Genomic DNA, 27,782 nt, shown 5'->3' with positions numbered 1-27,782 from the left:
CTAGAGACAGGGAGACTGGAGACTGGGAGACTGGGAAACTAGAGACTGGGAGACCGGGAGACTGGAGACTGGTGACGAGACTGGAGACGAGACTGGAGACGGGAGACGGGAGGCGGGAGACGGGTGACGGGAGACGGGAGACTTGCAGACTGGAGACTGCAGATTGGAGAGTGGGGACTGGAGACTGGAGTACAATAACCACTCCCACTGAACGAGGCAAATGTTCAGCATGTGTTATGAGTGTGGCATCCTGAAGACCTCGGTGCTATCTATTTATCTGTGGAATACATGATTCATGTTTTGGACTTTGATGTGCAAATATCTGACATTTGTTGAAATAAATCTCCCGCAATGAAGCGTAATAAATAGAAGCGTACATAAAAGGTCCTATTCATCTTTGCACATTGCAGTCCTTCTCGGCTAAAGCGAACATAATGAAGAAATATGGTTTGTCGTGAGATAGTGGCGTTTCATATGCGACATCAAAGAAACAACAGAAAGGTTGGTTTCACTGTCAGTTAACGATATGAAGAGACATGGCCTCATCATATGGCAAAGATGTATCAATTCAGTGTGTTTACATAGCCCGTCGTCGGTATCTATCAGCTGGAAGCGTTTGATGAAGTTAATTCATGACCTGATGAGTGCGTGTATTCTCTAGATGACACGCCTGTGTAAATGTACACGTGAATGCAGATGAGGCAATATTCTGTCAGAGTGGTTTCATGTTTTACGATCCTCTTCCACTGTTAGGGGGCGGTGGGGCAGCCTAGTGGTTAAAGCGCTTGCTCGTCACGCCGAAACCCGGGTTCGGTTCCCAACATGGGAAAAAATGTGTGAAGCCCAGTTCTGCTGTACCCTACCGTGATATTGCTGGAATATTGCTAAAAGCGGGATAAAACGTAACTTACTCACTCACTCTTCCCCTGTTGGTACTGAAACAGTTATGACATACCAATAGCAATACATGAGCAACCTTTATCATGTTAAATATAGTATACACTGAAAATAGTCCAGTTTGTTTATGGCATTGATAACTACATCGAAAAGATCTCCACAGAGAAGGTCCGTCAGCTGTCCAGGAGCGGTGATGTGGCAGCGTGGCTGTAGCGTGTCAGGCCGAAGACCCGGATTTGATTCCCCACATGGGTACAATGTGTGATGGGGGTCTGGTAAAGGCGGCTTTAAACCAGAATCTACCACACTCTAGTTGTTATGTGTTGTTGTTAACGTTCCCTCACTCACTCACTCACTCACACCAACACATACACTTGAGAGAGAGAGAGAGAGAGAGAGAGAGAGAGAGAGAGAGAGAGAGAGAGAGAGAGAGAGAGAGAGAGAGAGAGAGGTAGAGAGAGAGAGAGAGAGAGAGAGAGAGAGAGAGAGAGAGAGAGAGGGGAGAGAGAGGAGAGAGAGAGAGAGAGAGAGAGAGAGAGAGAGAGGCAGAGAGAGAGAGAGAGAGAGAGAGAGAGGAGAGAGAGGTGAGAGAGGAGAGAGAGAGAGAGAGAGAGAGAGAGAGTATTTTTCTAATGTCGATGTTCAGTAATCTGTTTGCAGATTTGCGGTATTTATTCAGAATATTATGACCGCGTTGGTCTCAAAGCAATTTCCGAGCATGGGATACTTCATCGAACCCGCAATGCTGAAAGCACATGAACATTTTTCTCCGAAAAGGACTATCTCATTTTACAATATGTCCTTGACGAACTCATTACCCTGAAATAGAACAGAACGTATTTATTGAAATTTGAAATGTTCAGCACAATTTATGATAGGGAAATACTGTTTTTACATGAAACAGCAAAGAGATGAAATGTATGGACCAGCAAAATGAATAATCTCAGTGTCATAGATATCTTCAATATATAGTCTGCGAATGACCCTGGGTTTCACATATTAGTTTTAACAGTATTTGGTGCGTCCTATCTTCAAAGTAAATCCTCTGCCTTCTTCATTTCATGGACATCCTCCCTCCTTGTCCAGTACTAAACGCCCGCTAGCTACATCTTCCTTTCAGAGTTAATCTTCCTCTTTGTTGCATTATGGCAGACTCTGATTAAGGTGACATGAATCGTTGACGCCTAGGGCTGGATAATTTGCTAATTCATATTCGTATTTTGTCTGAGGTGTATGGCTTCAAACTGATTGTAATGGAGTGTGTTCCCTCCAAAATCATTAACTGCAAGGGTGATAGTTTTAATCATGTGTCTCCCTTTGAAATGCTTTCTTCGCGGGATTAATCCTGGCTGATATTTCATGTGCTCTGTCACTGGAGGGACAACAGATCTATGGAAGCCTTTGAGGGTCAAAGGAAATTGATTTCTGTTTGTGAAGTCATTATGACTGTGTATCGTGGCATCCGGTCTTGCTTGAGATTCTCGAGTCAGGTATTAGTTGAAAATCTTAAATACCATCTACTGGCTGGTGGTTTCGATGATGTTGTGGTGTACGACGCAAGCTGACAGAGGATCGGTATTAAGTGCTGCCGCTTCCGTGCACTGTAACATGATACTGTAATAAGGAAGCTCATCTAGTAAGTTACAGGGTTGATAAAGCGGGTAATGCGGTGACCTGTATTACTGTCTGCTAATAAACCCTAAATGGGACGGGCTGTAATAATGTCGACTGAAACAGTTTTAACGCATGGCAAAAATTACTATGGAAAGGTCGGTAGAGTACAGTACTATAACACTATATGAAGAAAGATCAGTAGAGTACAGTCCTGTAACGCTATCTGAAGACAGATCAGTAGAGTACAGTCCTGTAACGCTATCTGAAGACAGATCAGTAGAGTACAGTCCTGTAACGCTATCTGAAGACAGATCAGTAGAGTACAGTCCTGTAACGCTATCTGAAGACAGATCAGTAGAGTACAGTCCTGTAACGCTATCTGAAGACAGATCAGTACAGTCCTGAACGTACAGTCCTGTAACGCTATCTGAAGACAGATCAGTAGAGTACAGCCCTGTAACGCTATCTGAAGACAGATCAGTAGAGTACAGTCCTGTAACGCTATCTGAAGACAGATCAGTAGAGTACAGTCCTGTAACACTATCTGAAGACAGATCAGTAGAGTACAGCCCTGTAACGCTATCTGAAGACAGATCAGTACAGTACAGTCCTGTAACACTATCTGAAGACAGATCAGCGGTGTCGTGATGTCTCGTGATGCTGCCCTGGAAAGAGCTGTCATAACGTCATGTATATTCCTCGGTTTGAGTAAAGTAAAGCCATACTGTTTACCGACACAGCCGATACAGCTGACCGTGTCGTAATAATGTCTTCTGGAGTTACCATTAATAGTAACGTATGGTAATAATGTCTGCTAAACTTCTTTCTTGTACTAATAAAAAGGATGCAGGATTGTTTGAACTGCTGGGAACATTTGGAACGTTCTTACAACAGAGAGAGAGAAGGCATGAAGTGTCACGGAGCTGCTTTGAAGAATCACTTAGAGCAGAGTAATGATCGCACGCTAACTCGCAGAGGGCTTGATGAGAGCTGTAGGTGGTCACTTAGGTCATTAACTGCACGTGTCAGCCGTACCATTCAATCGATTATCTCATTGGGTGGGACTTGATCAACTTATCTGGAGAAATCTGTCAGAGCTATATTCTCTAATCACCATGTAAAACACAATGTTGGAGAATTCTGACTCACAGTGTTCCGAAACATGTGTCGGCTTCTGGTAAAGTGCAATATAACATGGAGTCTTCATGGGAATGAGAACAGATCTGAGTCCACCATACATGCCAGTCGATTGCTACATCTGGTGTACTGGTCGACTGTACGTCGCTGTCTAGTTTATGTAACTGAAATTAAAAGCAGTGATACAGCAAATAGCAAATATTTGTGCGCTGTGTATGCAGATGACTCTCTCTCCAGGGAATAGCTATGAAACGTTACGGTCTCAGGGCAGTCCTGTCATGATGTCTGTGAACAAAAGACCCGAAGAAAAAGATCCTATGGAATGGTATAGAACATTCATCGTCACCACGCAAACACACACACACGCACACACGCACACACGAACGCACGTACATAAGAACACATAATAACTTTCTTACCTCTGACTTTGTAATCAGCAGGGTGGGATATGTTGTGTCCGGGTAACCAGCAAGGGTGGGATATGATAGGTCCGGGTTACCAGCAAGGGTAGGATATGCTGTGTCCGGGTTAAAAGCAAGGGTGGGATATGTTGTGTCCGGGTTACCAGCAAGGGTGGGAGATGCTGTGTCCGGGTTACCAGCAAGGGTGGGATATGTTGTGTCCGGGTAACCAGCAAGGGTGGGATATGATAGGCCCGGGTTACCAGCAAGGGTAGGATATGATAGGTCCGGGTTACAAGCAAGGGTGGGATATGTTGTGTCCGGGTTACCAGCAAGGGTGGGAGATGCTGTGTCCGGGTTACCAGCAAGGGTGGAATATGATAGGTCCGGGTTACCAGCAAGGGTGGGATATGTTATGTCCGGGTAACCAGCAAGGGTGGGATATGTTGTGTCCGGGTTACCAGCAAGGGTGGGATATGTTGTGTCCGGGTTACCAGCAAGGGTGGGATATGTTGTGTCCGGGTTACCAGCAAGGGTGGGATATGTTGTGTCCGGGTTACCAGCAATGGTGGGAGATGCTGTCCGGGTTGTGTCTGGGTTACCAGCAAGGGTGGGATATGTTGTGTCCGGGTTACCAGCAAGGGTGGGATATGTTGTGTCCGGGTTACCAGCAAGGGTGGGAGATGCTGTCCGGGTTGTGTCCGGGTTACCAGCAAGGGTGGGATATGTTGTGTCCGGGTTACCAGCAGGGGTGGGATATGCTGTGTCCGGGTTACCAGCAAGGGTGGGATATGTTGTGTCCGGGTTACCAGCAAGGGTGGGAGATGCTGTCCGGGTTGTGTCTGGGTTACCAGCAAGGGTGGGATATGTTGTGTCCGGGTTACCAGCAAGGGTGGGAGATGTTGTGTCCGGGTTACCAGCAAGGGTGGGAGATGTTGTGTCTGGGTTACCAGCAAGGGTGGGATATGCTGTGTCCGGGTTACCAGCAAGGGTGGGATATGTTGTGTCCGGGCTACCAGCAAGGGTGGGATATGTTGTGTCCGGGTTACCAGCAAGGGTGGGATATGTTGTGTCCGGGCTACCAGCAAGGGTGGGATATGTTGTGTCCGGGTTACCAGCAAGGGTGGGATATGTTGTGTCCGGGTTACCAGCAAGGGTGGGAGATGCTGTCCGGGTTGTGTCTGGGTTACCAGCAAGGGTGGGATATGTTATGTCCGGGTTACCAGCAAGGGTGGGATATGTTGTGTCCGGGTTACCAGCAAGGGGTGGGAGATGCTGTCCGGGTTGTGTCCGGGTTACCAGCAAGGGTGGGATATGTTGTGTCCGGGTTACCAGCAAGGGTGGGATATGTTGTGTCCGGGTTACCAGCAAGGGTTGGATATGTTGTCCGTCCGGGTTACCAGCAAGGGTGGGAGATGCTGTCCGGGTTGTGTCTGGGTTACCAGCAAGGGTGGGATATGTTGTGTCCGGGTTACCAGCAAGGGTGGGAGATGTTGTGTCCGGGTTACCAGCAAGGGTGGGAGATGCTGTCCGGGTTGTGTCCGGGTTACCAGCAAGGGTGGGATATGTTGTGTCCGGGTTACCAGCAAGGGTGGGATATGCTGTGTCCGGGTTACCAGCAAGGGTGGGATATGTTGTGTCCGGGCTACCAGGAAGGGTGGGATATGTTGTGTCCGGGTTACCAGCAAGGGTGGGATATGTTGTGTCCGGGCTACCAGCAAGGGTGGGATATGTTGTGTCTGGGTTACCAGCAAGGGTGGGATATGTTGTGTCCGGGCTACCAGCAAGGGTGGGATATGTTGTGTCCGGGTTACCAGCAAGGGTGGGAGATGTTGTGTCCGTGTTACCAGCAAGGGTGGGAGATGTTGTGTCCGGGTTACCAGCAAGGGTGGGATATGTTGTGTCCGGGTTACCAGCAAGGGTGGGATATGTTGTGTCCGGGTTACCAGCAGGGGTGGGAGATGCTGTGTCCGGGTTGTGTCCGTGTTACCAGCAGGGTGGGATATGCTGTGTCCGGGCCTATTGTTTAGAGAAGGAACTGCGTCAACAGTGATCTTTAGGAAGGGTCGTGATACCAATTGGTGTGACACCAGTTGTGTAAAGACGGGGTGTTGATATCACTGGTCACACACTGTGATGGGATCTGACACCAGATTACTGGAGATGGGAATGTGACACCAGATTACTGGAGATGGGAATGTGACACCAGATTACTGGAGATGGGAATGTGACACCAGCCTTTCATATGGGAGTCTTATTTCTCTGTAACTGGTATATTGTAACTATTATACCCTGTGGGTGAGTGAGGTTTTTTTTTCACTGGTTTGAACCCAAGTTTTCACGTTACATGATGCTGCAACGTTCTATGACAAAGTATACAACTACTTCGTGTAACCCTTAAGCACAAGCAGGTAGATCAAGGCTCATAATAGGGAGCGTGTGTGTGGGGGTGGGGTGGGGTGGGGGTGGGTATCACAAGGAGTGGTTAATCTAGATGCCCAGTGTACACTTTGATCGTGTCATCAATATAGCATCCGTGTCTGGCTACTTTCGACAAGATACTGATGAACCGCCCAGGAAAACACGCGACCTGTCCGTCTGTAGACTAATGTAGACTAATGTAGACTAATGTAGACTAATGTATGTTTGTAGACTAATGTATGTTTGTAGACTAATGTATGTTTGTAGACTAATGTATGTTTTTGTAGTTATCCGTTTTATAAAGACGCGCTGTGGCTTCAAAGAAGGCAACAAAATAAAGCTGAATTTGGTGTCATCGTCTCCGGTTGACCTTTCGTTAAAGTATCTGATACTGTGTCAGTCACTGATCGGGGAAAATCTCGGGTCCACCTCTCGAGGGACGATCGCAGAGTGCTCTGACAAGGCTAATCTGCCGGATCGATTACCACAGGGAATAAAATAAGATAGAACGGTGTTCAGTCAAATTTGATTCCTCGAGATGTAGTGTTCATAAAACATTCACTCGGGTTTGATTACGCTGACGCTTAACGGGGAAATAGGCTTGGTGGTCTGAGGCAGAATACAGTCGATAGTCACACAAATCTGCGCTTGCGTATTTTATAACACAGGAGAAGTGTGGTGGCATTCAACATGGTTCTGTGCTGTAGATGCATGTACTTCAGTCTCAGTCTTCCGAGTCCAGTCGTCGCTATGTGCCTCAAAAACTCAACCTCAGCTGCGATGTAACCGTACTTCTACTGACAAACGAACATCACACTGCGTGAAGTACTTCACACTTCTGTGTATATGTGAAATTCTGCCTGAACCTTCCGTGTGCGTGTGCGTGTGCGTGTGCGTAACCTAGTGTTTGTATGGAAACCTGTCTCAGCTTACTTGGGTGAACTCATTCACACACTCTCTGAGTATCCCGAACAAAGCCCTGCTCCATGCTCAGTGTTGTTGCTGTTTAAGATGCTGATCTGTCCGATGCCGTCACTGTCGTGCATGCTCCTCCCCATACTCAGGATACAAGTGAACTTATGTGCGTCTTGTACTTCCGGTACAGTTTTTCTGGGCTCGAGCTGACTTGAGAGATATAAGTCGATGACAATTGGATTGTCTGGTTCATTGTCCCAGCCGGCCTGTAGGTCGTGGTGAGAATGCTCACAGCTTGGCGTTACAATGTTAGAACCAAAAGCTTCAAGAACAGTGGTCGGTGTCAAGTCAATGTTTGACGACTCCAGACACATCACCACGATGTGTCACAGAGTTGCGTCCCTTGGCAACATGTGTCGGGATCACCAAGTCGGGATGTGAATGGTCCATGTGGTGACATGTTGTTTAACATGTCAGTCGGGATGTGAATGGTCCATGTGGTGTGATGTTGTTTAACATGTCAGTCGGGATGTGAATGGTCCATGTGGTGTGATGTTGTTTAACGTGTCAGTCGGGATATGGATGGTCCATGTGGTGTGATGTTGTTTAACATGTCTGTCGGGATATGAATGGTCAATGTGGTGTGAGGTTGTTTATCATGTCAGTCGGGATGTGAATGGCCCATGTGGTGACATGTTGTTTAACATGTCAGGCGGGAAGTGAATAGTCCATGTGGTCTCATGTTGTTTAACATGTCAGTCGGGATGTGAATGGCCCATGTGGTGTCATGTTGTTTAACATGTCAGTCGGGATGTGAATGGTCCATGTGGTGTGATGTTGTTTAACATGTCAGTGTTGTTTAACATGTCAGTTGGGATGTGAATGGTCCATGTGGTGTGATGTTGTTTAACATGTCAGTCGGGATGTGAATGGTCCATGTGGTGTCATGTTGTTTAACATGTCTGTCGGGATGTGAATGGTCCATGTGGTGTGATGTTGTTTAACATGTCAGTCGGGATATGAATGGCCCATGTGGTGTGATGTTGTTTAACGTGTCAGTCGGGATGTGAATGGTCCATGTGGTGTCATGTTGTTTAACATGTCTGTTGTTTAACGTGTCAGTCGGGATGTGAATGGTCCATGTGGTGTCATGTTGTTTAACATGTCTGTCGGGATGTGAATGGTCCATGTGGTGTCATGTTGTTTAACATGCAGTCGGGATGTGAATGGTCCATGTGGTGTCATGTTGTTTAACATGTCAGTCGGGATATGAATGGTCCATGTGGTGACATGTTGTTTAACATGTCCGCGCCAGTGTGATCCCTCCAAGTGCTACACTGTCATGCATCAGTCTCTCATCGGGCGTTCTCCTAAACTGACGGGGCTAAAGTAACGTTACCACTTTGAAATTGAAATTACCCAAAATTACAAATTCAGCTGCAATCACCATCACATGAAACACATCGCCCAAACGCAACACTGTGTTTTTACCACTTGGAAATAAGGCATGCAATACATGCTTTTTCACCATTTTGCCCAGATATGGCTTGAATGCTTTTTACGCAAAGCGAAAAACATAAGTGCCAAATGAGTATAAAACCAATGCAAACGGATTGTCAGACATTCATTCTTTTTATAACACCAGCGATATCGTCAGACAGAACTGACCTCAAACAGGCCACGATCAGGCAGAACTCATGTCATAACGCCCCAGGAGGACAAGTATCTGCACACGCTGCATTTCAGAAACCTGACAGTGACGTCATCAGCTGTGCATGGCTTGGGTCACTGTGTTGCCAGACGACTGAGGTCCTATGGAATCCGGGGACCTTTCCGGGGACAGCAGCTGACAGCCAAACATCGTCGACCTGGAAAGATGGGCCGGGACTGTTCGATGTTGGCAGCGACGTGAGTGGCAGAGGGTGCTATTCTCGGATGAAAGCCGCTTCTCCCTGTTCAGAGCTGACGGAAGAGTGCGTGTTTACCGCCGTCGTAGAGATCTATCTTTTGTGGTTAGGGCTTTTACAAATCTATGGTAGCATTTCTTTAGCCCGTCAGCTTCTTTTTAGCTGACTCGCAACGATGTGACTATTTACACCCGTCAACTCAACCGTCACGACACAGGCAAGGACTAGCAACATCTGAGGATGAAACAAAGCCTCTGAACCATCAATACTAAAGTATGTCGTCACTGTGGATGCTTTGATGTTAGGATCATTCGTTTGTGGGGTGGAAACTTTTATCTATGAATAATAAACATGATTTATAACATAACTGAATACACGACATATAATGTCATTAATACATTCATTTGGTCCTCATCATCAGCTTATACTATTCCACTAACCGATGTCTTAGTTCTCTTATTAAACTTCAACATACCCAATACTAAGTATTAATTGGTATCAAAATGCCTCTTGGTGTCATAGGTTCGATTTGAGGTATCCGAAAATGAATTAATAATGATAAAAATCCGGAATGAAAGCAAAGATGACAGCCATCGAGAGCTGCACGTCCCGGCAACCTCACGTGCGCGCATGCATCTAACGAGCTGGTTATGTGCATCATTACAAACACAAGGACGTGTGCAAGGAGACTCGCACAATTCTGTTGAGTTAGGCTGATTTCCTGAACGACTCTGTTAGTGAGTGACAGCGCGCTAATCAAGCTAAACTCCGTGTTGACCCCGGATGCGCCAGACCCATCATGTGATGAACCTCAAAGCTCATTCAATTTACTTAGTTACAGCGGATTGGGCCTGCCAATCATAATCAGTTTCTGTCAGTCACTGACGAAGCCGCTATGTACATCGCCAGCTTGATGGGATGTTAGCTACATAGCAAATAATCTCTCATCGATGACTTGTTACTACCAGCGCAACTCAGATATGAACGTGCTGGGCTTGTGGGGAGGGGTGGAATTACGTTATTGTGTCAGATTGTCCGTCAATATGAAGACATTGTGAGGGATTCATGAGGGCAATATCGTCCTAGACGCTGTATTTCCCGGTATAATGCCGACTTTCCACAGCGAATATTACAGATGGTATATGTGGGATTACACTTTCCTATACTCAGCCTTAAATGTTGGTGTAAAGGGCATATGTCTGAAACGTATTTGTGAAGCCAGTGAACCCACTCATCTGTCTTATATATAGGGTCGAATGCTACTTAGAAATAGTCGAGTTTTTCCCTGATGTCGAGCAATCCTCAAATACTCTTTGATGGGCATTTTAGAAGTTGAGTTGATGAAGAATGATGACAATTTCTATGTGATTGCTTGACAACGACATTAGAAGCTATGCCGGAACGTCGCCCTTCACAGAATAAAAGAAGTTGTATATCCATACAAATTGTCATCATTCTTAATCCTGAAGTAGCTTCAGCTAGAGGTAGAATCGACCATGCTGTTTATACGAAGATTGCAAACAGCTTCATCCGACCCTTGCTCAAAATGTGTTTGATCCAGGGTTATAACGCTAAAGGCTCAGAATGCTCTAAAATAGATTTACGTAGACATAAGATAGATAAGATAAGATATTTTTTGCACAGCATTCCATGAAGGTACAGTGGCAATATTCTATAAACTACAATATGAAGGACACTTCACTGACAAAACGATATCCAATTTACATCCTGGCTTTGATATGTACCATAGGTTTCCCTAATGTTAAGGTAAATATGTCGTAGTCGAAATTAGTGACAGACGCCGCCGGTTGAGTAGGATACGCTTCACCTGGTGCCGCAATTGTTTGATAAGGATCCCTACATACATGGACATAGACAGTGCATTATATGTGTTACAGCAATGGTTTTTCATTGCTTTCATTTACACCATATGATATTTCCATTGTACACATTTACTTCAGTATTACTAGGCAGGGGTGATTTACTAGTTAAGCCCTGGTATCAATCAAGGCATGTGTCACAACAGCTTCATGTTATTCAGCCCGATCACACAACCCACATGTTGCAACACCTCCAGAAACAACCCGGCGTCCACTAGCACCTTCTGACCTTCAACACTCAATTTAAGACGGTAACTTTATGTGTAGGTCCAGCGTTCAAACACCCAAACTAAGACTAAACTGTGAAGCGCTGTCACTTGATGTATAAACACCACATCGTCGACGGGTCACCCTACAGTCAAGTGTCCGTCTTTGCCACAGCTTGTTCTCACCTAGTTTAACAGGGGACTGTGTCTGTGTGGGCAAACACAGCCCCACCGGCAAACACCAGCCTCCAGACATCGAAGCCTTGAGGTATGAACAGTCACATAGGGCCGAGGCTGTAATACGTTACAAGATGGTAATTGGATGTCACTTTTCACATGTTTGCCAGGGCGAGCAGTCACGACTACAGATGAATTGTTGCACGAGAAGAGTGATTGTTTTGGTTCTGAGATTCCAGAGTTTATGTTTTTGTTGAATAAAAGTCAATAACAAATAGCTGAAAATGCCAGATTATGGAGTTGGCGGTACACGCATCTGTATGTCACCTGTTTAGGGGCACCTGTTCGGATAACTTGACTGCCAGTATGAAGCAGTATATTGTTATATAATACAACCCTTTCAAAATGATAGAAAGTGACACACTGATTTTAATTTCAGTGTTGCATGAAATATTAGAAGTTTGATCCTAAAGCGCCTTCATAGCTGTCACCAGGACGGATAAAAGCGTTCTTGGAGTCAAAAGGTATTGTATGGAGCCTGAGGAGTACATATAGGAAGTAGGAAGTTATGTGGAGCCACACAAGTACGGATCAAAGCGTTCAGAGGAAGTTGTGCAAGTTGTTCACCCCTACCAAGGCCATGATGTTTCACAAGGACATCACGTGACAGTATGTCAACCTGCACCAACTGACACTATTACTTGAGGATCATATTCCAGTGTCAGACAATCACCCAACAGCGACAAGATTACAGAATGGTGTACATGTTGTCAACGCACAATGTATACGATTCAGGAATTAACTTTTTGTCCGAGGTTAAATGTAGCCTATCTTGACCTTTATCCGCAGAGTTACGTCCCCGTCGGTTTCTTGATCACCTGCGGGTCTTATATGAAACTAATTTACGAATTTAATGTTTGGGTGTTGTTAGTAGGTATTGACACTGACCACCAGCCCCGTGGACACGTCAGTACTACATAATCGACACCCACACTGACCACCAGACATGTGGACACGTCAGTACTACATAATCGACACCTACACTGACCACCAGACATGTGGACACGTCAGTACTACATATTGGTCACTTACGCTGACCACCAGCCACGTGGATACGTCAGTACTACATGATGATCACCTACACTGACCACCAGACATGTGGACACGTCAGGACTACATAATGGTCACTTACACTGACCTCCAGACATGTGGACACGTCAGTACTACATAATGGTCACCTACATCGACCCCCAGACATGATGACACGTCAGTACTACATAATGGTCACTTACACTGACCTCCAGACACGTGGACACGTCAGTACTACATAATGGTCACTTACACTGACCTCCAGACATGTGGACACGTCAGTACTACATAATGGTCACTTACACTGACCTCCAGACACGTGGACACGTCAGTACTACATAATGGTCACTTACACTGACCACCAGACATGTATACACGTCAGTACTACATAATCGACACCTACACTGACCACCAGACATGTGTACACGTCAGTACTACATATTGGTCACTTACGCTGACCACCAGTCATGTGGATACGTCAGTACTACATAATGATCACCTACACTGACCACCAGACTCGGGACACGTCAGTACTACATAATGGTCACTTACGCTGACCACCAGCCACGTGGATACGTCAGTACTACATAATGATCACCTACACTGACCACCAGACATGTGGACACGTCAGTACTACATAATGATCACCTACACTGACCACCAGACATGTGGACACGTCAGTACTACATAATGGTCACTTACGCTGACCACCAGCCACGTGGATACGTCAGTACTACATAATCGACACCTACACTGACCACCAGACATGTGGACACGTCAGTACTACATAATGGTCACTTACGCTGACCACCAGCCACGTGGATACGTCAGTACTACATAATCGACACCTACACTGACCACCAGACATGTGGACACGTCAGTACTACATAATGGTCACTTACACTGACCTCCAGACATGTGGACACGTCAGTACTACATAATGGTCACTTACACTGACCTCAAGACATGTGGACACGTCAGTACTACATAATGGTCACCTACATCGACCCCCAGACATGATGACACGTCAGTACTACATGATGGTCACTTACACTGACCTCCAGACATGTGGACACGTCAGTACTACATACTGGTCACTTACATTGACCTCCAGACATGTGTACACGTCAGTACTACATAATGGTCACTTACACTGACCACCAGACATGTGGGCACGTTAGTACTACATAATGGTCACCTACACTGACCACCAGCCACGTGGGTGTCTAATCACCAGGTGTAACAACAGCGACCGGAGTTGTGTACCATCCAACCTTGTGCTTGCCCTGTATCAACGGTCAGATGTATATCCTCCCAGTCTGAACGTGAAGGACACGCTGCATGTCAAGTGGCGACCTTAAGGTCAGGGGTCAATGATACCATGGCAGAGGTCATATCATTTCCCTCGTATGTCTGTGCGATGTTTACAGGGAAATGGGGTGTTATTGTACAGGAAGTGTGCCTGTGCCACAACATACCGTCACCGGACGTTATGACTGACTGGGGCAAATCTCGCGTTGTTAGGGAATTAGCACTTCAAAAAGATGCTGTGGAAACCATTGGTGGTGAATTGGACACACGGTGAAACTGGTTCTTCAGTAACATTTCACCAACTGCCCTGTCCGTTTGCATAGCAGTTGAACTGTACCTTAATGAGAGTGGACTAAGCATGGCTGGTTATACATACACTTATTCACTTTTCTGTTTGCAAATATAGTTACTTTCGAATGTAGCTAGTGTGTGGTTTATGAAGTAGGTGTGTTTTATACTTGTGCTCCTAGCTGCAGGACATATGTAAGCCATGTGTTTGATGGAGCTAATGCACTGTCACACACATTACACTTGCCACTGGCTTCAACATACATACACTACCTCTATTTTGATATCTATCACTTCTACAAGAATACACTACCATATTTTGGTATCGATCACTTCTACAAGAATACACTACCATATTTTGGTATCGACCACTTCTACAAGCATACGCTACCCCTATTTTGCTATTTATCACATTGAGTAACATACACAACCTGTATTCTGATCCCCTACCACTTCTACAAACATACACCACCTCTATTCTGATCCCCTACCACTTCTACAAACATACACCACCTCTATTCTGATCCCCTACCACTTCAACAAACATACACCACCTCTATTCTGATCCCCTACCACTTCAACAAACATACACCACCTCTATTCTGATCCCCTTACCACTTCTACACAGCACCACCTACACCACTACCACTTCAACTCTATTCTGATCCCCTACCACTTCTACAAACATACACCACCTCTATTCTGATCCCCCACTACCACTTCAACAAACATACACCACCTCTATTCTGATCCCCTACCACTTCAACAAACATACACCACCTCTATTCTGATCCCCTACCACTTCAACAAACATACACCACCACTTCAACTATCTGATCCCCTACCACTTCAACAAACATACACCACCTCTATTCTGATCCCCTACCACTTCAACAAACATACACCACCTCTATTCTGATCCCCTACCACTTCAACAAACATACACCACCTCTATTCTGATCCCCTACCACTTCAACAAACATACACCACCTCTATTCTGATCCCCTACCACTTCAACAAACATACACCACCTCTATTCTGATCCCCTACCACTTCAACAAACATACACCACCTCTATTCTGATCCCCTACCACTTCAACAAACATGCCTCTATTTTCAACGCTACCAGTGCCATCATTCCCTTCTCCATGTCTCATGTAGAGGTTTTGACTAGCCTAAACTCAGACAATCTCTATACTACCCGGTTATGGTTCAGAGCCACAGAAAAGCAATTCCTACAGTGGCTGAATGCCACATGTTGATTGCAAATTTTCTAGCAGATTAAAAAAAACCAATATTTTTTTCTCGAAAAATCAATCAACGAATGTCATGTGATTGCCAGAATTACCATATGTTAGAACAAGTATATATGGATGACAACTTCTTTTATTCTAGAGCACGACGTTTCGATACAGGTTCTTGTATCGTTTTCAAGTGAGAATGATACAGGGAGAGAACAGGTGATATATATACAACAAGACCAATTAACAAGGCGGAATAACAATGTGATGATAACGAAAAAAGGGATAACAGAGGATTACAGGGATAAACATAGATGCCAGTGGCTCTCATCACAAACAATAAAACAAACTTTGACATGGGTTTGCTTGAACAATCATGCACGACACAGACCTAACCATGACATGGGTGTCATTCAGCAGTTATACATGACACGAATCTAACCTTGACATGGGTGTCCTTCAGCAATTATACACAACACGAATCTAACCTTGACATGGGTGTCCTTCAGCAATTATACACAACACGAATCTAACCTTGACATGGGTGTCCTTCAGCAATTATACACGACACGGATCTAACCTTGACATGGGTGTCCTTCAGCAATTATACACAACACGAATCTAACCTTTTACATGGGTGTCCTACGGCAGTTATAAACGACACAGACCTAACCTTGACATGGGTGTCCTTCAGCAATTATACACGACACGAATCTAATCTTGACATGGGTGTCCTTCAGCAATTATACACGACACGGATCTAATCTTGACATGGGTGTCATGTGACAGTCATCGATCTGTGGCTTCGTGTACTACAAAGTACTAACACTATGTGGTATTCACTCAGTGCGTGGAGTAAGCATGTACATGTATACAGGTTTATTGTCTGTATGAAGGTCGATCTTCAGTGTACATGTATACAGGTTTATTGTCTGTATCAGGGCCGATCTTCAGTGTACATGTATACAGGTTTATTGTCTGTATCAAGGTCGATCTTCAGTGTACATTTATTGTCTGTATACTTCAGGTTTATTGTCTGTATCAGGGTCGATCTTCAGTGTACATGTATACAGGTTTATTGTCTGTATCAAGGTCGATCTTCAGTGTACATGTATACAGGTTTATTGTCTGTATCAAGGTCGATCTTCAGTGTACATGTATACAGGTTTATTGTCTGTATCAAGGTCGATCTTCAGTGTACATGTATACAGGTTTATTGTCTGTATCAAGGTCGATCTTCAATGTACATGTATACAGGTTTATTGTCTGTATCAGGGTCGATCTTCAGTGTACATGTATACAGGTTTATTGTCTGTATCAGGTCGATCTTCAATGTACATGTATACAGGTTTATTGTCTGTATCAAGGTCGATCTTCAGTGTACATGTATAGAGGTTTATTGTCTGTATCAAGGTCGATCTTCAGTGTACATGTATACAGGTTTATTGTCTGTATCAGGGTCGATCTTCAGTGTACATGTATACAGGTTTTTGTCTGTATTCGTCTGTATCAGGGTCGATCTTCAGTGTACATGTATACAGGTTTATTGTCTGTATCAAGGTCGATCTTCAATGTACATGTATACAGGTTTATTGTCTGTATCAAGGTCGATCTTCAGTGTACATGTATACAGGTTTATTGTCTGTATCAAGGTCGATCTTCAGTGTACATGTATACAGGTTTATTGTCTGTATCAAGGTCGATCTTCAGTGTACATGTATACAGGTTTATTGTCTGTATCAGGGTCGATCTTCAGTGTACATGTATACAGGTTTATTGTCTGTATCAAGGTCGATCTTCAGTGTACATGTATATCAAGGTCAGGTTTATTGTCTGATCTTCAGTGTACATGTATACAGGTTTATTGTCTGTATCAAGGTCGATCTTCAGTGTACATGTATACAGGTTTATTGTCTGTATCAAGGTCGATCTTCAGTGTACATGTATACAGGTTTATTGTCTGTATCAAGGTCGATCTTCAGTGTATATACTGTATCAAGGTTTATTGTCTGTATCAAGGTCGATCTTCAGTGTACATGTATACAGGTTTATTGTCTGTATCAAGGTCGATCTTCAGTGTACATGTATACAGGTTTATTGTCTGTATCAAGGTCGATCTTCAGTGTACATTGTATACAGGTTTATTGTCTGTATCAAGGTCGATCTTCAGTGTACATGTATACAGGTTTATTGTCTGTATCAAGGTCGATCTTCAGTGTACATGTATACAGGTTTATTGTCTGTATCAGGGTCGATCTTCAGTGTACATGTATACAGGTTTATTGTCTGTATCAAGGTCGATCTTCAGTGTACATGTATACAGGTTTATTGTCTGTATCAAGGTCGATCTTCAGTGTACATGTATACAGGTTTATTGTCTGTATCAAGGTCGATCTTCAGTGTACATGTATACAGGTTTATTGTCTGTATCAAGGTGTACATACGATCTTCAAGGTCGATGTACATGTATACAGGTTTATTGTCTGTATCTGTATCAGGTCGATCTTCAGTGTACATGTATACAGGTTTATTGTCTGTATCAAGGTCGATCTTCAATGTACATGTATACAGGTTTATTGTCTGTATCAAGGTCGATCTTCAGTGTACATGTATACAGGTTTATTGTCTGTATCAAGGTCGATCTTCAGTGTACATGTATACAGGTTTATTGTCTGTATCAAGGTCGATCTTCAGTGTACATGTATACAGGTTTATTGTCTGTATCAAGGTCGATCTTCAGTGTACATGTATACAGGTTTATTGTCTGTATCAATTGGTCGATCTTCAGTGTACATGTATACAGGTTTATTGTCTGTATCAAGGTCGATCTTCAGTGTACATGTATACAGGTTTATTGTCTGTATCAAGGTCGATCTTCAGTGTACATGTATACAGGTTTATTGTCTGTATCAAGGTCGATCTTCAGTGTACATGTATACAGGTTTATTGTCTGTATCAAGGTCGATCTTCAGTGTACATGTATACAGGTTTATTGTCTGTATCAAGGTCGATCTTCAGTGTACATGTATACAGGTTTATATACAGGTTTATTGTCTGTATCAAGGTCGATCTTCAGTGTACATGTATACAGGTTTATTGTCTGTATCAGGGTCGATCTTCAGTGTACATGTATACAGGTTTATTGTCTGTATCAAGGTCGATCTTCAGTGTACATGTATACAGGTTTATTGTCTGTATCAAGGTCGATCTTCAGTGTACATGTATACAGGTTTATTGTCTGTATCAGGGTCGATCTTCAGTGTACATGTATACAGGTTTATTGTCTGTATCAATCTTCAATCGATCTTCAGGTGTATTGTCTGTATACACATGGTTTATTGTCTGTATCAAGGTCGATCTTCAGTGTACATGTATACAGGTTTATTGTCTGTATCAAGGTCGATCTTCAGTGTACATGTATACAGGTTTATTGTCTGTATCAGGGTCGATCTTCAGTGTACATGTATACAGGTTTATTGTCTGTATCAAGGTCGATCTTCAGTGTACATGTATACAGGTTTATTGTCTGTATCAGGGTCGATCTTCAGGTTTATGTACATGTATACAGGTTTATTGTCTGTATCAAGGTCGATCTTCAGTGTACATGTATACAGGTTTATTGTCTGTATCAAGGTCGATCTTCAGTGTACATGTATACAGGTTTATTGTCTGTATCAAGGTCGATCTTCAGTGTACATGTATACAGGTTTATTGTCTGTATCAGGATCGATCTTCAGTGTACATGTATAGAGGTTTATTGTCTTTGTCAGGGTCGATCTTCAGTGTACATGTATACAGGTTTATTGTCTGTATCAGGGTCGATCTTCAGTGTACATGTATACAGGTTTATTGTCTGTATCAAGGTCGATCTTCAATGTACATGTATACAGGTTTATTGTCTGTATCACGGGTCGATCTTCAGTGTACATGTATACAGGTTTTTGATTGTCTGTATCAAGGTCGATCTTCAGTGTACATGTATACAGGTTTATTGTCTGTATCAAGCGAATGTGAATCATATCACACCACTGCAGTCTCCACCATACAGAGTTCCTGAGGTAATGTGCTGACGGCAATCATGGGCCATGCATTGACTCGCGTGATAGTGTTTCCGGCACAGCGCCTCACAGCGGGGGAAATGTGTTTAATAATACTATCTGTGCGTTACATCGTCATCAATATGAGAATTGTCCACATGGCGATGTGTTTTAATTGGAAGCATGAAATATTCAAGTGTGCTCAGTCGCCTTAAGGAAAGATGTGTATTAGCTTCTCAAATTATTCACAAGAGACCATGGGAAATTATCCTGGGAGAGTTTCCAGCCTGGCAGTACGGAGGGGTGATTGTGTGCAGGAGCTTCGCCTCAGTTTGATATTAGTTTTACTTTATGGGGAAGTCCATCCGCAGCAACTGATGAGCTGCTGGGGGCATGTAATATAGTTCCTCCCTTATTATAACCAGTTTGTGCTTAAACTTGCGCAAGAATATCTACGCCTGGAGAAGACCGGTTAAATTAGAGGTATTACTACCATTTTAACTCCGCTCTGATTGTAATACTCCATTGGAAACATCTTCATCGTGCAATTACGTATTGGATTAATATGGCATTACGAGCGTTGAGAGACTGTCCACTTTCGCAAGGGCTTGAAACATTAACAGAACATTGATCAGACAGTAAACGGCTTCGGTAATATAAAGGTAATCAGCGAGTCACGACGTTAAGTCTGGGGGGGGGGGGGGATTCTTGTGAACTGACGACTGATTGACATGGCCTACACCTAGCAATACGTCGACTTTCGGTGGGTAGCCTAGTGGTAGAAACGTTCACTCGGTACTCTGAAATCTGGGTTCCATCTATAGGTGGCATTACATGTGAAGCCCATTTCTGGTAAGACCACCCCGTCGGGATGTGACTGAAATATTGAAAACAAGTTCCGCATCAGTGGGGGAAGGTTGTGTCAGAACTATCCCAAATACTCTCCGCCGTGGAGCAGACAAAGCGGTGGTTGATAACATGGGCACCGCTGACACTGTCGAGGCACGATGCAACATAATCGATCAACTCACTAACCGATACAGACATATGATAAAGACGTAATTAACAGAGGATGTTCGACGAGTTGATAGAAGCATTGGTATGACTCATGGTTGTCGTAAGACGCGACTAACGGGTTTGCGTGGTCAGGCTCGCTGACTTGGTTGACATATGTCATAGTATCCCAATTGCGTAGATCGATGGTCATGCTGTAGATCACTGGATTGTCTGGTCCATACCCTATTATTTACACGCCGCAGCTATATAGCAGGAATATTGCTGGGTGCGGCGTAAAACTAAACTCACTCACTCAATCACTCACTCTCATAGTCTTGGGATACTTCTTCATCATTATTTAGTACTTCCGTAAACTATACAACTTCACCCACCAGTATTGTCCTTTGTTTGATACACTATGTCTGGCAGCCGGGCCTTGGTGTTCGCAGTAGTAGAGTAACGGTGAAGTGACTAGTTACCAAAACAGAAAAAACACCCACACAATCAAGTTTTAACAAAAACCTAATACTGTGTAAGCAAAGCTCCATAACAACACAGTCCAGTAAATACTAGGTTGTTTACATTCCGTCGGTGATCAAAACGGAATCAGCCATCAAACTTTAATTAGTTTAGGCTTTGATCTGACAGGTGACTGATTACAGTTTGTGTATACTGTTCGGCAATGCCTTGTTAATTGACAAGCAGGACACTAGGGGAGTGTAACCAGCTGAAGCCGAATTCCGGGCACCCACATTAATATTACAATCAAATCTTCCCCTTCCAATGATCGCTTTCGGTCCTTCCCAAGCCGCCTTATTCTCTATAATTATCTTCGTCGGTTTCATGAGAGGCTTTGTACTCTGCCCCCTGAAGCCTCGCTACGGCCGCCGGGCTGTGTCGACCTGTGTATCCCCGTCAGGAAGACAAGTGAATAGAACTGAAAACAGGATGATACCTGTATCTGATATACTGCACGACCTAGTTATCTGCCTGTATCCGATATATTGCACCACCTAGTTATCTGCCTGTATCTGATATACTGCACCACCTAGTTATCTGCCTGTATCCGATATACTGCACCACCTGGTTATCTGCCTGTATCCGATATACTGCACCACCTGGTTATCTGCCTGTATCCTGATATACTGCACCACCTGGTTATCTGCCTGTATCTGATATATACTGCACCACCTGGTTATCTGCCTGTATCCGCACCATCTGGTATCCGATATACTGCACCACCTGGTTATCTGCCTGTATCCGATATACTGCACCACCTGGTCATATCTGCCTGTATCCGATATACTGCACCTATGATCTGGCTGTATATATACTGCGCCTGTATCCGATATACTGCACCACCTGGTCATATACCTGTATCCGATATACAGCACCACTGGGTTATCTGCCTGTATCCGAGATACCGCACCACCTGGTTATGCTGCACCACCTGCCTGTATCCGATATACTGCACCACCTAGTGATCTGTGTATCTGATATACTGCACCATCCTGGTTATCTGCCTGTATCCAATATACTGCACCACCTAGTGATCTGCCTGTATCTGATATACTGCACCACCTGGTTATCTGCCTGTATCCGATATACTGCACCACCTGGTTATCTGCCTGTATCCGATATACTGCACCACCTGGTTATCTGCCTGTATCCGATATACTGCACCACCTGGTTATCTGCCTGTATCTCCAATATACTGCACCACCTGGTTATCTGCCTGTATCCGATATACTGCACCTGTGTATCCGATATCTGATATACTGCCCACCTGGTTATCTGCCTGTATCCGATATACTGCACCACCTGGTTATCTGCCTGTATCTGATATACTGCACCACCTGGTTATCTGCCTGTATCCGATATACTGCACCACCTGGTTATCTGCCTGTATCCGATATACTGCACCACCTGGTTATCTGCCTGTATCTGATATACTGCACCACCTGGTTATCTGCCTGTATCCGATATACTGCACCACCTGGTTATCTACCTGTATCCGATATACTGCACCACCTGGTTATCTGCCTGTATCCGATATACTGCACCACCTGGTTATCTGCCTGTATCCGATATACTGCACCACTGGGTTATCTGCCTGTATCCGATATACTGCACCACCTGGTTATCTGCCTGTATCCGATATACTGCACCACTGGGTTATCTGCCTGTATCCGATATACTGCACCACCTGGTTATCTGCCTGTATCCGATATACTGCACCACCTGCTTATCTGCCTGTATCCGATATACTGCCCACCTGGTTATCTGCCTGTATCGATATACCTGCACCACCACTGGTTATCTGCCTGTATCCGATATACTGCACCACCTGGTTATCTGCCTGTATCCGATATACTACACCAATCTGGTTATCTACCTGAATCCACCTACTGCACCACCTGTTATCTGCCTGTATCCGGTTATCTACCTGTAATTTTGCACCAATCTGGTTATCTGCCTGTATCCGATATACTGCACCACCTGGTTATCTACCTGTATCCGATATGATGTACCACCTGGTTATCTACCTGTATCCGCAATGATGTACCACCTGGTTATCTACCTGTATCCGCAATGATGTACCACCTGGTTATCTACCTGTATCCGCAATGATGTACCACCTGGTTATCTACCTGTATCCGCAATGATGTACCACCTGGTTATCTACCTGTATCCGCAATGATGCACCACCTGGTTATCTGCCTGTATCCGCAATGATGCACCACCTAGTTATCTGCCTGTATCCGCAATGATGTACCACCTGGTTATCTGCCTGTATCCGCAATGATGCACCACCTGGTTATCTGCCTGTATCCGCAATGATGTACCACCTGGTTATCTACCTGTATCCGCAATGATGTACCACCTAGTTATCTGCCTGTATCCGCAATGATGTACCACCTGGTTATCTGCCTGTATCCGCAATGATGTACCACCTAGTTATCTGCCTGTATCCGCAATGATGTACCACCTAGTTATCTGCCTCTATCGGATATACTGCACCACCTGGGTATCTGATTTTGACAATTCAAAACAATAAAAAAAAGGGATTTACCCTGATGGGTTTAAAAATGTTTACCCTTTACGAAGAACGAACCCAGATTTTCTGGATCACTGATCACTGTATCATCCTATTGCTGCTCAAACACTGTACCAAGTTTTAACTTTATGTTACACTTTACAGATGCGTATTCGCATTACTGAAGCGCATGAATGAAAAATCGCTTAAGTCACATAGATCAGTCAGGAACAATCATTATCATGGATTAAATGCAGTTACACTTTCTGCCTGGCCCCCTGACGCTCATGTTGGACTGTCATAATAAACCCCAGGAGCTGGTAACGAGAGAACTCTTGTTTCACCTCTATCTGGTGACGTGTACTTTAATCTGAACTACCTGATATACCACTGGTCTGGACGGGGAGTACGGGTGTGATGAGGGGTTATGTATAACCAGGTGGTCTGTTGTTATCACTGCTATACCACTGGTCTGGACGGGCAGTACGGGTGTGATGAGGGGTTATGTATAACCAGGTGGTCTGTTGCTATCACTGCTATACCGCTGATCTGGATGGGGAGTAGGGGTGTGATGAGGGGGTATATATAACCAGGTGGTCTGTTGCTATAACTGCTATACCGCTGATCTGGACGGGGAGTAGGGGTGTGATGAGGGGGTACATATAACCAGGTGGTCTGTTGTTATCACTGCTATACCGCTGATCTGGACGGGGAGTAGGGGTGTGATGAGGGGGTATATATAACCAGGTGGTCTGTTGCTATAACTGCTATACCGCTGATCTGGACGGGAGTAGGGGTGTGATGAGGGGGTCGGTATAACCATGTGGTCTGTTGCTATGACTGCTATACCGCTGATCTGGATGGGGAGTAAGGGTGTGATGAGGGGGTCTGTATAACTGGGTGGTCTGTTGTGGTCACCGCTAAACCACTTATCTGGACGGGAGTAGGGGTGTGATGAGGGGGTCGGTATAACCATGTGGTCTGTTGTGGTCACCGCTATACCGCTGATCTGGATGGGGAGTAGGGGTGTGATGAGGGGGTCGGTATAACCAGGTGGTCTGTTGTGGTCACCGCTATACCGCTGATCTGGATGAGGAGTAGGGGTGTGATGAGGGGGTATATATAACCAGGTGGTCTGTTGAGGTCATCGCTATGCCGCTGATCTGGTCGGGAGTAGGGGTGTGGTGAGGGGGTATATATAACCAGGTGGTCTGTTGTGGTCACCGCTATACCGCTGATCTGGACGGGAGTAGGGGTGTGATGAGGGGATATATATAACCAGGTGGTCTGTTGTGGTCACCGCTATACCGCTGATCTGGACGGGGAGTAGGGATGTGATGATGGGGTATATATAACCAGGTGGTCTGTTGTGGTCACCGCTATACCGCTGATCTGGACGGGAGTAGGGGTGTGATGAGGGGATATATATAACCAGGTGGTCTGTTGTGGTCACCGCTATACCGCTGATCTGGACGGGGAGTAGGGATGTGATGATGGGGTATATATAACCAGGTGGTCTGTTGCTATCACTGCTATACCGCTGATCTGGATGGGGAGTAGGGGTGTGATGAGGGGGTATATATAACCAGGTGGTCTGTTACTATCACTGCTATACCGCTGATCTGGATGGGAAGGAGGGGTGTGATGAGGGGGTATATATAACCAGGTGGTCTGTTGAGGTCACCGCTATACCGCTGATCTGGTCGGGAGTAGGGGTGTGAGGAGGGTTCGGTATAACCAGGTGGTCTGTTGTGGTCACCGCTATACCGCTGATCTGGACGGGGAGTAAGGGTGTGAGGAGGGGGTCGGCATTTCCAGGTTGTCTGTTGTGATCACAGTTATACCGCTGATCTGGACGGGAGTAGGGGTGTGATGAGGTCTCGGTATTACCAGGTTGTCTGTTGTGGTCTCCGGTATACCGCTGATCTGGACGGAGTAGGTGTTTGATGAGGGCTCGGTATAATCACGTGGTCTGTTGAGGTCATCGCTATACCGTTGGTCTGGACGGGAGTAGGGGTGTGAGGAGGGTTCGGTATAACCAGGTGGTCTGTTGTGGTCACCGCTATACCGCTGATCTGGACGGGGAGTAAGGGTGTGATGAGGGGGTCGGCATTACCAGGTTGTCTGTTGTGGTCTCCGGTATACCGCTGATCTGGACGGGGAGTAGGGGTGTGATGAAGGGGGTCGGTATTACCAGGTTGTCTGTTGTGGTCACAGTTATACCTCTGATCTGGACGGGAGTAGGGGTGTGATGAGGTCTCGGTATTACCAGGTTGTCTGTTGTGGTCACCGGTATACCGCTGATCTGGACGGGGAGTAGGGGTGTGATGAAGGGGGTCGATATAACCAGGTGGTCTGTTGTGGTCACCGCTATGATGCTACTCTTCCGTCCGGTTATCAATTTGCGCTAATTAAGATTTATTGCAGCACTGTTTGCACCCGTGTTAAGCCTTGTCGAGACTCTGTCATAGGAAGATGGAGACTGAGACAGTGTGAAATGTGGTTATTGCACATGGCGGCTAGAAGTAAAGGTGATATGTTTAACTTGTCACGTTAAGACTGCCGCTTGTTTCTCCATTGTGGAAGTGTGTCCAGGTTCAGATGCAGACACGGAACGTCCAGGAACACGGCTACGTCAGCACTTAGTAAGGCATCGACTACTATTGAGTTGGTTCCCTGTGAAACACCGACACACATGATAACACATCGGGAACAAAGGTTCACTGGGGTCACATTAACTCGATGTTTTCAGTGTTAAATACTGGCGGAAACCTCACCATTTTAGGGATTATTTTTATGAGCCACAGTGACTGGATTCTAAAGCTCACGAATAATTTCATATATTTCAAACTGTACTCAGTTGCTAGGGTGTGACGAATGTAGGCCTCCTCACACCTAACTACCGCGAGTTTCATAATGACATTTGACGTGGACACTGATCCCGATCCAGCCAAAGGTTATCTGTGTAACGCTTCAATGTAATACAACAGCCATAATGAAATTGAAGTTGGTGAAAGCCCGGATAAAACAGGACTAAAATAAATCTCGTATGAGCCCATTTAATATTTTGATATGTCTGCTTTATACAGCATGGCTTAAATGTCTTGCCTTTCCTGGTGCAAGGAATTTAATTCCTGGACGATGCCGCATAATGTCAATGTAAACCAGTTACATCTCCAGTTTTACCCCCATAACTAGCGTTGTCAGGTGTCCAGTTACCATGGTAACATAATGCTAGGAGTTAAAGGCAAACGTGACATTTCAAGTGGCGGTATTGTTAGCGAGTGTATCTAAGCCTTCACTGTAATACCTGCTCAAATACATTCCGCCGTTTGTCGGAGTAGGCCACAGGCGACGGTAAACACGCTAAGGCCAGTAATCCCCCGTTAGAGCTCTTTACCTTTTTCCATTGTACATACTCACTGTATATCATCTCCTTAATACAATATTGTAGATATTGAAGCACGCTGGACGGTCTGTAGTCACGTGACAGGGGGTTTCAGGGGGCTGGGACGCGCCCTTCTCTGACGTAACGCCACCTCTGTGGGGCAGGGCAGTTTCCGCGATAGATCTGGATGACGAAGCTTGTTTGAGAGGGGGCAAAGTTCAACTCCTCCACCTATAGCCCATGTTTGTTTTTCAGTTTAGGAGTGTATGGACAGTAAATGTAGTGTTTGGTTCCATCCATATAAACATTGCAGGTTTCTGGAATGATGAGACAATTTCTGGACAGACAGATACACAGAAGGGGTTGCTATGCACTGTGCGTGCCTGTAGGAAGCGGACCCATTTCATTGTAAGCTGTTAGCTGTGTCATACCTTCACCCCGGCGACTTGTGGTCAGCAAGCTTACAGCTATATGACGGGGACCTGTAGTCAGCAATATGAGAGTTATATCATGGGGCTCAGCAATATGACAGTTATATCATGGTGACCCGTACGAAGCAATATGAGAGTTATACCATGCTGACCTGTAGGGAGCAATATGAGAGTTATATGATGGCTGCAGTCAGCAATATGACAGTTATATCATGGTGACCAGTAGTGAGCAATATGACAGTTATATCATAGGATCATGCAGTCAGCAATATGACAGCTATATCATGGTGATCTGTAGTGAGCAATATGACAGTTATATCATAGGATCATGCAGTCAGCAATATGACAGCTATATCATGGGGCCATGCAGTCAGCAATATGACAGTTATATCATGGTGACCTGTAGTCA

The 27,782-nt window shown here is 44.9% G+C and overlaps 1 protein-coding gene across 1 annotated transcript; it reads right to left on the bottom strand.

The window, feature by feature from the left end:
* On the bottom strand, positions 1 to 26,964 carry LOC124281564 (mucin-17-like). Its single transcript, XM_046717508.1, has 6 exons — positions 26,955 to 26,964; positions 25,548 to 25,859; positions 25,247 to 25,405; positions 24,251 to 24,640; positions 4,068 to 6,013; positions 1 to 207 (listed from the first exon to the last, which is right to left on the bottom strand). Exons 1-6 carry the CDS (start codon positions 26,962 to 26,964, stop codon positions 1 to 3), a joined length of 3,024 nt encoding a protein of 1,007 aa, XP_046573464.1.
* Between the last annotated feature and the right edge of the window lie 818 nt (positions 26,965 to 27,782).

The sequence above is a fragment of the Haliotis rubra genome, unplaced genomic scaffold (assembly GCF_003918875.1).
Source record: "Haliotis rubra isolate DU_JTF1 unplaced genomic scaffold, ASM391887v1 Scf285, whole genome shotgun sequence".
Taxonomy (NCBI): Eukaryota; Metazoa; Mollusca; class Gastropoda; order Lepetellida; family Haliotidae; genus Haliotis; species Haliotis rubra.
This window is presented reverse-complemented; position numbering and strand designations above follow the sequence as displayed.

Bases quoted from the DNA above. Each gene is read 5' to 3' on its own strand.
- LOC124281564 (XM_046717508.1), bottom strand. The intron at 24,641-25,246 runs GTATAGCGGTGA...CTCCTCATCCAG, and splicing joins TACTCCCGACCAGATCAGCG to ATCAGCGGTATAGCGGTGAC. The intron at 208-4,067 runs GTAAGAAAGTTA...TGCCTCGTTCAG, and splicing joins TGCTGATTACAAAGTCAGAG to TGGGAGTGGTTATTGTACTC.